Genomic DNA, 16860 nt, shown 5'->3' on the forward strand with positions numbered 1-16860 from the left:
ACAAAAGCAATATATTATACCATATATTACAGAAGTAGGCTCTTTTATGGTTTGAGATTCTGCTTGGAAACCTAGAAATTCTTCCAGTTATCAGCCAGAGGACTTGGATACCTTGGACTGTCTGTGTCTTGTTTGATTTGATCAGCAAGTTCCATGATTTCATCACCATCCTCCTCCTGCTCCTCACTATTGTTAACAGTGGTGGAGTCCTGATGGTGTTTTCAAATGAAATGTTTCAGTTGACTGAAAAAGCCCGGACTTTACAATAGCTAAAAAGCTTCCTGAAAGTCATAGAAGTTTTTATGAATTCCATCGGAGTTTTCTTCTTTGGGCCACCTGTTTTGATCACGCATCTGCTTGAAGAAAAACTTAGTCTGATTATTTCTTTGGTTAGAAATCAAATGCAACTATGCATATAACTCTTTATAAAAATCACTGAAATCCGAAACCTCACAGGACTATTCTGAAGTGTGAAGTGTGACTGTTTAACAACCACAAGTATGTTTATCATGGTCTATGACAAAATCCCAACAAGTTACACTCTCAAAACAACATACTTGATTATACTTATCATTTAAAGGAAGAGCACAAGTGGTATCAGGAAGACCAAAACCAGCAGACATGTGAGTGAAGAGGAGAGCTGATTCAAGTAGCCATAAAATAATATGGGTTTAATGATCATAATACTGGAAAGAGGAAGGCAGGGGAGGAAGAAGAAGGAAGATCACCGTGACTACCAGGCCTGACAGCACACTATACTTAGTCTCTATTATGTTTTGTCTGGCATATTTTCCCTTTGATTGCTAAGCCCTTGGAGAATATTCAGTAAGAATTTTTTCTTACTACATACTCACTACAGCCCTTAGAATTAGACTTCCACTCTGAATATTCAAGATGAGGTATTTCACATTTGCCTTAAAGTTGGCTGAATCTTTTTCTGCATTTTTTATTTTTTAGTTTTATAATGTTAGCAAAGTGAACAAAGAGGTCAAATGAAGGAATACAGTTGAAATTACCCACAGTCATTCTTTTTGCCATATTTATCCAATTCTAGTAAAAGTACATACATGCCCACATGTAGCTGTGCCCTCTCATCAGAAATTTTATTTTAACTTCTTTGCATAAAATATTTCCATTTACTGTTTTCACTGCTCATCACTAATGACAACAAACTTGAAAAATATAGGAATGTATTCAATCCGTTGGTATCAACACACTCTAAACTGAAAAGCAAATTAAGTACAAGCACTCATTCTCAGCAGTTGAATAAGGTTTGTCATAAATGTAAGCCAGTAATAATAGATGTCCTGAAAATATAAAAAGGTAACTCAAAAGTTTTTTGGAATGCCATGAAGAGTTTTGTTCTTACATTTAAGCAAACCAGTAGAATGCATGCGATTATAGGAGACCATAATGTGTTGGATACCTTTAAATAGCCTCATCTCTTATATGATCTCCTACTCCTTTTGTGATATATTAGTAAACATACTGCTTTGCTGTGGAATGTAATTACGTACAGTATTCTGTGCCCAAAGGTACTGACAATTTGATTTCATGCCTGTTGTTAAGTTTTCAGTCTGCAAAGTCAACCCACGGTTTGAACTTAAGTGTTTACTAAATGAATACCAATTATTTTTTCTTCCTTATTGCTGTGACTCAGGCATTTCCACTCTAATATACATATATATTTAGTATATATAATTTTTCATATATATAGAAGAAATGTACAACTTCCACAAGCATAAAAAATATAGCTGTGTTTTTGCAAAGAAAGGGAGCATATGTTCAACTTTAAGCTTACGTTTGAGTTCGCTTTAAGTATACCATTAGATATTTCACTGAGGTTGAGAGATGAAAGATACAATATAATTTACTATTTTTAACTTTTTTTAGGAGATGGTTTTAATTGGCAATGGAAGTACAGAACTCATTAATCAGAGTGCTGTTAAATAAGTAGAAAAAGACCTTTAAAGGGTCTTTATTTACAGACTTCTACTTCGTGTGGAAGAGGGAGAACGGAAAGCAATATCTGCTAACAATGTTAGAAATACAAATTTATTGGAGCTGAGATATCATTTAGAGATTAATCTTTAACACTCTCTGACATCAAGTTGATGTTTAATTACTGTGACTAGGTCAAACCAGTGACAGACTTGTATGTTTTGGTAAAGACTTTTGTTGAAGTCCACAAGCAACTATCAGAGATTGAGTTTACAAGTAATATTTTTTTAATTAATCTTACTTTCAACTCCTTACTTCCTTTATTTAAGCTCAGTAAGTTATTTTGGCATGTGACTGCTCTGGCATGGGGGATGGGGCCCCTATTGCTAATGGAAAGAATATCACACACAAGTGAATTAGAGGAATCCATGGACATTTAACTTTTTACATGTATTTATTTATCACCTAAATGTGATACTATGTTTGGATGACTGTTTACCCTCTAGACTTCACCTGTTTGGAAAACATCCGTCTAAACATTATAGGACTTTCTAATAGAATACTAAGTATGCAGAAGAGAAAAATGAGAATTTTTCCTTTTAAAATTCATTGTAAATGCACTGCACTAAAATCCATCTTTTTTGATTATCTCATATCACATTCCTAGGTCTGCCAAAGCCTCTGACATGTCCTTTCAATACTCAATAAAATTATGCCTAATACAGAGTGTGAGTGAATAATTCCTGGTGGCTGCTGCCAGCTTTTGTTAGTATGGCCAAAGTTATATCAACATCTTTTTCAACTCTTCACTTTTTGATTTGAGAAATATGAACTTTGCTAAACTTCACACCCTTAAAATACACTTGGAATACAAAACAGACAATAAAAGTGAACAAATACTAAAGAGATGTGATCACAAATCAGTACAATGAGTTACCAGAGAACCAGAATAACTGATGGCATCTAATAATACAGTTAAATGTGTTAGCATAAACCACCATAAACACCAAATTTTAGTAAAGTAAATTAGTTTGTCAGCCTAATGAATCAGTCAATGAAAGATACATGGTTTTTTTTAAGTCTGCATGCTAATGACAACTTCATTTTTGAGCCAGGAATTGTGAGTGATGATGGTTTGCTGCCAGGCATTGAATTTTAAATGGTGAAGTAACATCCTCAACATAATTAGTCATCCGTTGTTACACATGGCATTCTATTTGCTACTGTCTAAAATGACATAACATTCTCAAAGACACCATATGAGTATCATGTTTTTCTTTTTACTGCAAAGATAAAATTAAATGTAATGAAAGAGATGGAAGACAGAGGTTTTTAACACTTATTTTATACATCAAATCGCCCCTTTAAGGGGAACTTTACCTGCTTTTATTGAAATCCTTCCAAAACCAAAGCAAAATCCAATATTTCTTTTACCAATATGATGCTACAGTATTTCACAACCTGCAGACTCTGGTTGTGTTCCAGATCAACTTTTCTTCTAGCATTTTATTTTACCAAAGTTATTCTTGTCACCCCTGTCTTGAAGGTAACATGCATATTTTGCATATGTAACATTTCCATTTTCACACAAGATATCTACCTACAAGCCTGTGATTCAGCAGCAGGTGTATGTGTGCATGTGTGTTTATAAACCAATGGAAAGCTTCCTAGAGAACCCACATCCTAATAATTCGCATGCCTTTGCATGCCTGTTGAGTTTACCTCCTCCATCTCCCCCTGTTCTCAAAACCTTTTCTCTAACTGTATTTTTTCTGTGGATTTTTTTCAAGTGCTGATACTTTTGAAGACAGACATATCTCAAATGCATATTGCACATATTAAAATACGGTAATTGATTTTTGGTAACGGAATGAGGCATTCTATTTCTCTTTGACGTTCCTTATTTGTCCTTGCTCTTTGGATAATCACTTCTAGATTTTCACCAAATCCCCCTTTATTCCATCATAGGGTTCACGTGACGATTACAGAACTAGATGTTGTGGCCCCAGTTCTGTCCTTATGTACATGAATGTGACAGAAAATTAAAGCAGGCATTGCTAATTTACTTGTTGATTTTTCTAAGACTTTTCACATTAGCTATAGTCATTCTATGTTGTGCTATGTTCCTGCAAAAGAACATTTTTACATCACATGAAACTTATTGGGGAAAATATTGGGAAAGAACTTGAGAGACTTTTTATCTCCTTCTTGGGCAGAAGTTTGCTTTTGAATCTAATTTTACACTTTACTTAAATATGCATATGCTGATTACTGAATTTTCAGTACCTTCACATAGCAGAAAAAAATTATTAGAAGAGAATGATCACAAATGATCCTCAGGATAGAGGCTGGAACTTTCAGAATAGAAAGTAATTTAATGTCTAACTCCCACCAAGAGCAAAAGTCTTGCAAACCATGCTGAAAATTCTCCCTAGGGTCAATTAAAAATATTGATTTAAACAACACACTACTAGATTGTGAAATTGCTTTTGCATTAATCTTTGAAGGATGATTTACCTGACTTACAATGTAGAGTTACATACCATACAAAATATTAAAATATTGTGGTACAATAGAGAATAAAAAATGTGGATAAGTTTGGTTTGTCTTTCAAATTTAACTTTGCCCACCTTTACCCAAATTCATTTTGGAACCACTGATTTTCAGGTTCATAAATCATCTGCAACCTGTGCTAGAAAATCAGCGAAGCTTTGACTGTAACCTGAAAGGATCACAAATAGCTGAAGCCCCAGCTCATCTTCCAGGGTGCAATAAAATAATTCTCAGTCATATTGTTTACTTCCTTAATTTAATATTTGTCTACATATTAAAAAACCAGGAGAATTTGCCTGTAAATAATCTGTTGTTGACGCTTCATTTTACAGAGGTTTTTGTGAAGGGCAGCTTTCTGAGCTACCATTTAGTCTGATTATTTTTCATTTTCAGAAGAAGACAAGATGACTACAAATGTATCTCTCACACTCAGAAGATAATTTAGAGATGGAACTCTCTAACCTTTATGACTTTGTTCCACAGACCACAGTAAACAGGCTATTCAAATTATTATTAACTTCATTGTGTCTAGATTTAAATGTTCCATTACATCAGTTGCACAAAGAATTCCCTGCATGTAGCATGGGAAAGATGCTGACCTAATTATTTGAGAAATAACTACATAGAAACATCTAAAAAGATTAACAAAGGAAATATTATGTCACTACTAAATTAGTAACTAAAATAGCATGAAAATCACTGCATAATTATCTAGGTTTCCATAGAAACCATGTTTGATGGGTAGCCAAAAAGACTCCTGATTGGGCTTCCATACTTTTGCTCTCCCTGTAACAAACATGATTTCTGTTTTGCCTTTCACAAACAACTAACCAATTTTTCAGTAGCATAAGTCCTTATTCTACACTCTTTAAGCAGCACTCTTTAACAGCATTAATCACCCATATGCTTTTTTAAGATGTGAACTCTTGAACTTAAACATGCAAAAATGTTTTTAAAAATATATTATGACAAATACCACACTATCAACCAAAGGAAAAAAAACACGGAATATTTTTATATATGGCGATATATCTGTGTTGTCACAATACAGTTTGCATAAAAATACACATAAAAGTTGCGTAAAAATAAGCAAAGGCACTAATCCAAGAAACAAATTGGGTTTTTTATTACATTTTGTTATTGTCATTTTTCATTACATTTTCTCATCAAGGCTTCTCAAAGGATTTGGCCCTTAAGTACTAATAGTACAGATGTAAGCAAATGATCCCCAGTGCTAGCAAAGGTGAAAAAGGTGTGGCCTATCCCATAAGACTGTATTCCATTAGCACAGCAGGAGTTTTATCTGAATTTGTGTTTCACCGAAATAATCTAGATTGACAACTATTTGTGGCAACACTCTGTTTTCACATGTTTCTTGTACAGCAGATTCTAGCAAAGCCACCTTAGAAATTTCTATACATAAGAGAAAATAAAATCTGTATGCAATATGTTTTTCCCCTACAAAGTCAATGAAAGTGTTGTCCTTGTGTTCATGCACACAGGTTTTCCCCGAAGGCGATAGTTCAGATAAACTTTAATTAATTTATAGATTATTTCTTTGCAAATAACAAATGAAATTTTAAGAAATGTTTTGTTATTGACCTTCCAGAGGCTGCACAACCTTTTTATTGTTCCATTACTTAAGAAAGTGTTAAGGTAGTGTTAAGGTACTGTAGGAAGTAGGCTTCAATTCTAATTGTATACACTCACAGGATAAATTCCTGTTTCGCCCATTAGATCCTGAGACTTCATCTGCTTTACCGCTTTAGAATCATTGTATTTGATCAAACTAAATGACAGAATTACAGTTTAATTTTGTGCTATTTTCGAATGCAGAAATTCTCTCTAAACCATAAACTGATATGGGGCGTCAGCACTCAGAGTGCTGTACAACAAAACATAACGTCACAGAAAGACTATAGACCCAAAACCCCACATTTTATTCTACATCACATAATCCACCAACACTCTCCAAGTTCACTCTACTTAGTGCTAGGCATCTTTTTTGGAGAACTGCCGTTGTAGGCTCCTGACATCATCAACATAGAAGGGCAGAGAAGCATAGACCTCCATGTGGTGATTTAGTTCCCTTCAGATCTGCACTGCCCTCTGAGTTGTCTGTCTCTACTTATTGACAATAAAGGGAATGGGAAAGAGATGCCTTATTTCCTCTAACATTATGTGGGATTAATCCTTTTTTGTTTGGTTGGGCTTCTTTTTTTGTAACAGTGTTGCAAACCTGAAGGTCTTGATTTGTCTTGTTTGGACTAGATCATTGTCTGGATTTGTTTTCATCCTTTCAAATGACTTATTCATACTTTTTCCTCCAGATGAGAATTTTGACATCTAATTGACATTGAAGCTACAGTATTGGCATAATACATTTATTCTGTAAGTCGGTGTCTAGAAACATCCTACATTTCTGATGTTGAAAGCACTGAAGGGTAAAAAGATTGACCTCAGTGAGCTTTCAACGAAGACAAGCAGTTTGTGCTGGCTTCTTAGTCTTCAGCATGAAAAAAATAAATGCCCATCTCAAACAGTTTGTAGCTACCTTTTTCACAAGCCAATCATTCCACACTGGTGATATATGACTAACGCTGATTTAAAAAGCAAAATAAGTCTTAATAGATGATTCACTGTGTCACAAAAAGATGCCTGAAGTAGTCATTCACTGTTATTTGTCTTGTACAGTTTACAGAGATAATTAGTATTCCATTTGACAAACAAGTGCAAACATCCATTAGCTAAATGACACAATATATACTCCGACTAGGTCGGTAACTTTCACTAGCACTCTAACAATAGTAACTGCTGAACAGTGTCATATAGGAGTACACATCTTTTAGTATAATTGCTCTGGGTAGGAGGCCACTGAGGTATTAAAAAAAAAAAGAAAAATTCTTGGATAGCTTAATATGTCTTTGAAATCAGAAGAAAAGAGGAAAAAAATCCCTGTATGTAATCGGTAAATTACACACACATTGAGTTGGTCTTATGAATTTATTGATCTGCAAATGAATTCTACCCCTATATCAATAAACAATTATCATGAAAAATCAAAGAGCAGAATAGAGCAAAAATTTTGTTGTGATTACTGTTTGTTCTGTAATAACATTGAAAATTGTCAACTGTGTACAAAAATACAGATGTAGCCTTTTCCCACTGTATTCTGAGTGCAAAGGACAGCTTGAATAACAATATCTAAAAATTTCGAGGTTAGCCAATTAGCTGTAAACATTAGATTATTTATATTAACTTTTCATCTGAAAGCTTACACCTGAGTTATAAGACATAAATTGGAATGCATCTACATGTGTAACCACCACTTACAAGATTCTGTTGTGGAGATGTAACTGGCGGGTTTGCTGGTGATGCACGAGGCAGAATTTAATTCATTTTCTGTGGGTTTTCTGCTAGCTATGGTAGAATTATTTTGAAAATACTTATTATATGCAGATGTCGTGGTTTACCCCCAGACCACAATTAAGCACCACACAGCTACTCGCTCACTCCTCCCCTCCTCAGTGGGAGAGTGAGGAGAATCGGAAAAAAACTAAAACTTGTGGGTTGAGATAAGGGCAGTTTAATAACTGAAATAAAATAAAATATAATAAAAAGGAAGATAACAAAAAGAGAACGAAATAAAACCCAAGAAAAGACTAGGGATGCACAATGCAATTGCTCACCACCCGCTGACCAATGCCTGAGCAGCGATTCACCCTCAGGGCCAACTGCCCTCAGTTTATATACTGGGCATGACGTCCTACGGTATGGAATATCCCTTTGCCTAGTTCAGGTCAGCTGTCCTGGACATGCTCCCTCCCAGCTTCTTGTGCACCTCCTCACTGGCAGAACATGGGAAACTGAAAAGTCCTTGACTTAGGACAAGCACTACTTAACAACTAAAACGTCAGCATGCTATCAACATTTTCTCATACTAAATTCAAAACACAGCACTGAACCAGCTGTTAGGCAGAAAATTAGCTCTATCCCAGCTGAAACAAGGACAGCAGACAGGAGGCAAAGTTAAGGAAGAGGTCCGTTTATGCATTCTTTTTTAAATGTTTTCTATAGATATACTGTTTTCTTGCAGTTATTGTACACAATATAGATCCCTCAAGTTGATTTTTAAAGTAAATTTCTGTTGAGAAAGACAATCAGTCAAATGGTAATAGATGCAATGCTATTGTCTACACACTAGAAGAACAAGTAAAAATGTACTGGGCTTAGACATACCAAATTTTCTCCCTCCCTTGTAAACCCTTGGGAGACCAGGAGGTCCAGCCAGGTTCTTCCCCAGGGTCCCGGGTGTGCTAAGGCACTTCTAAGTGACTGGGACTGAACAGTTCCTCCGATTTGAGAGTGCATAATTTTAGTTCTGGCTAGACAGACAGGTGGCAGAGGCACGTTCCTGCTCCCTGAACTTGCACCCATACAAAGATGAGACATAAGCATCTACCAATATAAATATTCTCTTACTCTGCTCACACGAGCTTTCAGAAAAGATCCTATAATACACCTTCTGCAGCAAAATTGTACTTTCAGAATTATCAGTGGAGACATCAGCTCCAATATGCTTGTACATATCCAGCTATTTTGTACACTGTACAGAACTACAGGTTTCTGTTATTGCATCAGGAAGTAAAGAAAGCATCTCTCTTGCACCTCAGCTAGAACCTACTTTAAATATGTTAAATACATACCCAAAACTCTGAAAAATTTATTAAGGAGACTATCTTTTAGATATGAACTAATCACTGGAAAGTAGTTATATTTCAGCATTTATTCATTTTAAACTTTGTCACAGAAATGACCATCAAAAGACTTATGAAAGGTTTCAGTCTCACTTGAAACAGTAAGAAAGCACATTTGCTCTGCTTTCTTAGTACACCAATTTAACTGAACTGGTAAAAACTGGAAGCAGAAAGCACTGTCTCACTGGGCTTCATACCATCTTGGACTTGTAAAATGATGTAAACCCCATATGAAGCTATGTGCCACCTCTTTCTATGTGTCTGATAAAAGAGCATGGTTTTAAACAGAACCTAGTGTTGTAAAGTTATATTGATTTCAGAAGTGCTGAGAAGATGATGTTCCTATTGAAGTAGATGCTAAAAGCAAGCCTGTCAACCAGGAACTAAGAAGGGCTCTGGCGTTACAATGTAATCCACACAGTGCCTGAAAGTCATTAACTCATTAACCTTAAAGGTCGGTGTGGAGGCAGGGTGAGGGCAGTTATCAGTGGCGCCAAAAGCAGAGCATGAGCATGTCCCCATGGTACCAAATATACTCTTAAGGGGAAAGTGCTCTGAAACTGTAAGTGCCGTATTCAAGCCACTAATCTAGGCTTATTAATTTTGCATTCCTGAAGCTATGGTACTTCATGGACCAAGGCAGTATCTCTAAATGTAAGCAAAACATGGTTACGAAAACAGACCAGTGCTAGCTCAACATTGTTTCGTGTTGTGCTCTATTACATGTATGGATAAGTCTAGTGCTGGCTTCCATATGTGGGGGGTGGGAGGCGGGTGTGGGGATACACTTGGTTACTACTTGCTGTTGCAGAAAATGTGAAAGATCAGCCTGGTGAAAGCCATCCTTAAGTGGACAGATTCCAGAAATGGACTTCGCTCCTCTTTCAGCATGAACAACCTCATGTAAGCTCTAAGTGGTATCTCTTAAAATGAAACACTGTTAGCATAATCAAAGACATTAAGCTAATTGATTTTAATTGTTTATAGAGAATTTTTTAGATATTTTACAAATATACTCTGTAATGTGAAGTCATACACAGATGGGTAAAAAAGTGTAAAAATGACATTATGTGGATTCATATAAGCTACAGTAACAATTGCCTAAACATAACTCCAGTCTTAGGCAAGCTGCAGATGCTTGAACAACTATTTTTAGTCATTGCAAAAGTGCTTCATTTCCTTTGTTATTGCATTACTGGGTGTTTTCATCCTATTTGGCTTATTTTGCAGTCTAGCAGGGTCAATACTAGGTCAGTATATAATGATCTATAATGAGCTGGTATCTGCAGCTATTGAGACCAGACATAGTTACTGTAGGTGAGCTTGCCATTTTCTGCATGTTTTACTTTCAGTTACCAAAATGCCTGGTGGTGAGCATGATGTTCTGGTTTGCTGCAGCTCCTATACCTTATTCAACCAGTCATTACCACAGTGAGTTCTTAGGAAACATTCTTGTTACGAGCTTACTTCAGTGAGAACTGGATACACATTTTGTTCAGCAGCTGAGTAAAATATTGAAGTAGGTTAGTAAAAAAGGTGAAGGCGTATTTACTAAAAAGCATTTTGTATTGTAAAACAATTAAAAAGCAAAATTAGAGCTAATTTAAAATGTCCATGTCCTACAGCAATACAATTTTATGCATTCAAGTATTGTACTCCTTATTCATATAAAATTTCCTCTTAAAGGGCCATAATATTCAATAGGAAATTTAATCTCACTATTCTTTACTGTTTAGAACTGGCAGCATTTGTCACTATTCAGTTGTGCGGCCACATAAAGGGTAAAACTGGAGCATTCATTTAGCTGCTGGCTAAAACAAACTCCTTGAATAAAGGACAGAGAGGGACAAGACTAGAAAAGGCCACGTGTTATTTTACACTGTTATTACCAAAAGCGTTACGCAGCACATAACAGTGGCTATCAGAAAAACAAGCTAGAGAAATAAAGTAAGAGAAAATCAAATCACTGTCTCCAAAATGACAGACTAAACTTTATCAGTGTGCTGACCGAAAGGCATCCTGTCTGGCAAAATAAATACAGGTGATTTAGCCTTTCCACACACAGTCTTGTAACACGCACATTCTTCCTCTATTTTTTTTTCCCTTGTATATGATACTCGCTTCACAGACACTACTGATGCAAAAATTCTGTATGCTAAGTAAACTACCAAGATACATTATAACGACTATCCATTTATACAAACATAGGCATGACCATACTGGGTGAGACCAAAGATTCATGTAGTCTACTTTACCTGTCTCCAGCCCTGGTCAACAGCAGATCCCTAAAGTATAGTATAAAATGGGGCAATCAAGTGGTGTTTCCTGTGGATCTTTTCCTAGTCTCCAATAACCTGTAACTCACAAATTTCATTAACCAAGTATGTTTACTTTTAATGCCCTCAAGAGATTTTTTGTCTCCATGCTTCCCAAATTCCTGTAAAGTTTTCAACATCTTGCAGCAAAAAGTTCTTCAGAGTAACACATTTTGGTTGCTTGAACCTATCATCTATCACTTTCTGTAATTAGCGTAATAACATCTACACCTTCTTTAATCTAGATTATTAACAGCTGCCCCCTGTACTACTTATGGCAACCTGGCTTAGTCAGCAGTGATAAGGCTGAGATCTTGCATCTTTTTCTCTCTCTGTCCAACTAGTCAGAGGAAGGTGACCTTGGTATGGGTACTTCTGTTGGTATTCTTCAAATTTGAGTGACTTTTCTGCTGGGATTGCACTCTTGGTACATATGTACATTTTCCCCCACTCCTTTCTCCTGTGTTTTTGCAACATCTGTATTTCCTTCCTCAGAGTGAGAATGATTCCTTTTCCCATGCACGCACATTCTGTTTCCAAACCCAGTGTATCAGGACCCCAGTAGTACAAAGTACCAGTTAACACTTTCACTCCAAATATATTACTGTCTTTATTTCAATGCATGCTTTTCACAATGTCTGTTTTATCACCATGTAGTAAAAGAAGAAAAGCCAATATATATAATAAAGACAAAGGGGTTTTGGCCACTTACCAAGTGAAGATAAGACATAGTAAGGTAGATATTAAAATGAGGACTTGGTTAAACATTGCAGACTGTGTGCGTTGGATGGCTCTGTGAAGATCATTCTATATTAATGGAAAATAGGTGTTATTTTTGGTTTTGAATTAATAACACATAAGCTGATTCTATAGAGGAATTATATAGTGCCCTGATAAAATGCAGTCATTCAAATGCACTTAGAAATTGCTGATCATATAGAAGGGTGCAAAAGAGCCAGCTGTGATCCTGTGATTATTTAACTAGTTCTTTGTTCATCCTGGCACAATTCTGATACTATTGCATGCTGCCTTAAGGTCTGTCTGCTCACGTCTAACTTACAAATTACAAGCTGCAATTAAGGCATAGCAGTTGAGTTCCCTGCAATTGTGTATGAATGGAAGAGTAGCAAAAGAACCAGCCATTCCAACTTTCCCTTACTGGCACAGTAACAATTTACACTAATTGAGATTTCACTTGATGTCTTACTTTCTTCTAATTTAGATGCAGAAATCTGTTTAGTAACGCTTGACCATTTGTATAATCTAAATACAGATCTGGTTAGCTTCCTATTAAAATTAGACAGTGGACTGTACTGCCAAAATCCCACTAAAGACAATATACTAAAAAAAACCCAGAAACTCTAAAATAGTTATTTCCTTTTTCATACTTACAATCATATTCTCTAAAGCATGCTTTGCCAGCCAACAATTTAAAAATACAGGAATAAACAGGTTTCTTAGGACTGGCCAGAAAATCTGAAAGGAAAATTAACAAATTCATTTAAAGCTTTTCTATTCAAGAATAGAGATTTTCTATTCAAGCAGTAATGAAATGCTTGGGGAAAATACTTATTATTAATGTGTTTCTAGTGTGAGATGTGGCTTTAAATAACATTTTTTCTTCCTTTGTAATGAACTGTATGTAAAATAATTTGATAAAATAAGGACAGTCAGTTTTCAGTGTAGACACCAGAGATTCTTATATTTTTATATGTTGATGGTTTATTTTCTTGATTGTGCTGTAGTTTTGAGTGAGAGGGTTTGGGGGTTTTTTTGTCCCCTATCAGGGAGGAAGGGGAAAGTGATCTGTATTATTACTTCATTCAAGTAACAAACTATCTTCTTGATGAGAAATTTCTGTTCCCACAGGCGCAAATTTGTCATCCACATAAGACTCAAATTTACTTCAACAAAAATTAAGAGTATTTGTGCAGCTATAAAAGTGCAATGTGCAAATATTAATTCAAATATGTTTACCGTGATGATGAAAGGGACAGCATTAATTATTTCCAGGAGAAAGGGTATTCTCAGAATTTGTTCCCAGATATTTCCCTTCAAAGAAAAGGAAAAAAAACTAACCACCATGTCACAGTAGGCTTAGTTCTGATGACAAATATATGTGATATTCCAATGTCACACATGAAGTCTCTCCCACTACCTGAATTTCAGGACAATCATTCATCTCAGGTTTAAACACATATGTCAAATGTGAATATAGAATATAGGCCACTCTGGACTATTTTTCTTACTGTTTATCATAATGTACCTCACAAGTAAACATATATACTCTTAAATCTGTATTTTTACTAGAGCAATTCTCTGTTTCCATTTGACCAGATATTTTCTTGCTATGACCTAGTTAGTGAGACAGCTCAAATGAAGAATACTAATTGCATTAACTAGTCAACTCATTCTCTCAGCTAATGAAGAGCTTCACTAAATTAAGTTTTCATTTTTTTCAGAGAATAATATGCTCCTGTTTTCTTCTATTGCATTTTTAGGTACCTTGGAATCACACACAGACATCTTGTCTCTGCTTTTTCGTTCTTCAAATGTCAGTTTACTTCTGTTTTTATATGCACACTTACACACAGATAAGGAGGTGAGGTTCCTGTCCTAAGGAATTTATCTTTTTAATAATTCTCATTTTTCAGTGACTTTTCATACAAGTAACAGACTACTCTGCTGGAAAATTCCTTTATCTGCAACTATTTCTACTTCTTTATCTTAGAAGCCTCGAAATCTTTAAAATCCTGCTTTAGTTTTTGACTGTGCCAAATTCTTTCTTACCTTATTGCTTATTATCTTAGTGCCTAAAAATAAAGACAAAGCCCTAGTACATTGTAGGAGTTGCAAAGACATATATCCAAAGGACATGCCCTGCTCATAAGATTTTTACCATCAAATTATAGAACCACAGAATACCAGGTTGGAAAGGTATTCTCAAGGACCATCTGGTCCAACCTTTCTTGGGAAAAGCACAGTCTAGACAAGATGTCCTCGCAACCTGTCCAGCTGAGTCTTAAGTGTGTCCAATGTTGGGGAATCCACCACTGCCCTGGGGAGATTATTCCAATGGCTGATTGTTCTCGTTGTGAAAGATTTTCCTCTTGTGCCTAATCAGAATCTCCCCAGGAGTAATTTGTACATATTACCCTTCATCTTTCCCATGTGACTCCTTGTAAAAAGGGAGTCTCCATCTTTTTTGTAGCCACCCTTTAAATACTAGAACATGGCGATAAGGTCTCTCCTAAGCCTTCTTTTCTCAAGGCTCACTGTTTTATTTACCCTTATGCACAGGTGACTGCCCTATAGTCCATACTAACATTTGTTATGAAAGATAAGCCACTCTCTGTACATCCTTCTGATAGAACTTCAGGACAAAATATAAAGCAAAAGAGGAATGCAAATATGCTGTATTTTCCAAAGAAAATATACCAGCTCCTTTTCTCTTAATCTTGTTTCATTAGCCTCTGCATGTTAATCACAGAGGTCTGGATATTCCTCTTTATTAATTCTAATCCTGCTATTAAGATATTAACTTATTAAGAAATAAGTATTTAAAAGAGGACTGAAATTAAGTTAGTGAAAGATAGCAGTATTCTATAGTAAGTATTTCCTTCCTTTGCATTTATCTTCTTTTATCTTTACTGTGTATTTTCTCTTTCCCAGCTGTTTTGGAGAGAGAAGTAAGGAAGACAATCTAGTGTTTGATATCTGAACTAGGACTACAAGATCAAAGTTCTGTATTTCTGCCACAAACACTTCAGTACATTTCAGAACTTCCTGGAACTTGATCTTGCTTACACGAAATTAGAGGTCTTCCCACACATTTCAATGAAAAAGGTACTGATTTTTTAATCTGCTTACTGCCAGCTACAGGATGGGGATACTACTACTACTTTTCCATATCTGAGCAGTGACTGTGAATGATTAAATTTTGGGATGAAAATCCATACAGCTTTAGTAACCCTGTATATCAAGACTCCATCATGGGTAATGCAATAACAATATAGCATATATCATGGCAATATTACAAGAATTTGCAGTACAGTGTTGTATTTTCAGTTGCAATGACATATTAACCTTTCCTGTTAAAATAACTACCTGATATAACCACTGAAAATTAAATACGAGCTCCATAGTATATAAAATTATTTTTCTATTTTTAACTTTTCACTTCTGGAAGCCACTATACCTATGGGGCAGGGATTATTTTCTTCCACGTAATTGTGATTGGTGGAAGTTAGACATACTTGAATAATCTTAAATATTTCATATGGTAAGTAGCCCTGTAAACAGAAGTGAAATTATGAGGCTGTAAGCTGAGGTTTTATTTGTAGGAATAATAAAATCAAAATAAAATTTTATTTTCCCAACTGACTTATTCTGTGTTTTCACTAATTTCCTCATTTTTAATCTTAAGAGCTTTCTTTTCTGCATCATAGGAAAAATGTCACATAATTTACTTGTGCAGGCAAAATGCTTGTGCAGACGTGCTCCAGGTACTTAGTGATGCGTGTAGCTGTAAGATTCTGGCTTCCACATACAAATACATCATGTCTTCTGCAAAACCGCCTTTTGCAATGAGAATATGTGTTACTGATACAAGCAGCTAAGACTGCCTGGGAGCCAGCGATATAGTAGGATTGCCAGATGTCTGTGACAAGTTTTGGCAGTGAAAATTTCTAATGCAGACATCTTTCAGAATTTTGGCAAAGGGCAAACACTCACGCAATGGCTTAAGCTCTGAGAATGCAGATTGTAAACCACTCATTCTTAGATCCAAGTGATCCAAGCAGTGTAATCAGCAGTGTAACACAGTGCTACATTCTTTGCATTTCTCCCCATATAAAAGCAATAAAAAATGCAAATTCACTGTATACTAGTAGCATGATATACTATTATGTCCTCACTATTCTGCATGTTGAATCATTCTTCATATGTCATCAACCAAGTATCAGAAAGGTAAATTCCTTGGAATATTCTCTCAAATGACTGCTTTATTTATTTTACAGGTTATTTGTGAAATCCTAGCAATGTGTACACCAATCCAAACACAATCATCTTTTTTTTTGTTCTCTTCCTAGCTCGTCCTCTGACTTGTGCCTAAATTGTAAAAGCTTTGGAAATGTTGGCATGAATAAGTAATCTGTCACAGATTTACATGAAGCAAGACTCCTTCAGTCATCGTGGCTGTGCAGAAAGGCAAAATAACAGCCGCCTTGGCTTCCTGAGGCTGATGTAAAACCAGGTAAATGGCTCTATCATGACATTTCCAGATTGTAACTAAA

At 35.6% G+C, this 16860-nt stretch overlaps 1 protein-coding gene across 4 annotated transcripts in view; it reads right to left on the minus strand.

Moving 5' to 3' along the window:
* Positions 1–16860, minus strand: part of KCNT2 (potassium sodium-activated channel subfamily T member 2) — a 148771-nt gene that overhangs the window by 82727 nt on the left and 49184 nt on the right. For all 4 annotated transcript variants that reach the window (XM_086462572.1, XM_086462571.1, XM_086462569.1 and 1 more), the window contains 3 exons: positions 13544–13618; positions 12959–13042; positions 12279–12373 (listed from right to left, as the gene is read on the minus strand). In XM_086462572.1, the coding sequence (XP_086318698.1) occupies positions 12279–12373; positions 12959–13042; positions 13544–13618 (254 nt within the window). The remainder of the gene's footprint in view (positions 1–12278; positions 12374–12958; positions 13043–13543; positions 13619–16860) is intronic.

This window comes from Leptosomus discolor, chromosome 3, assembly GCF_034619465.1.
Source record: "Leptosomus discolor isolate bLepDis1 chromosome 3, bLepDis1.hap2, whole genome shotgun sequence".
Taxonomy (NCBI): Eukaryota; Metazoa; Chordata; class Aves; order Leptosomiformes; family Leptosomidae; genus Leptosomus; species Leptosomus discolor.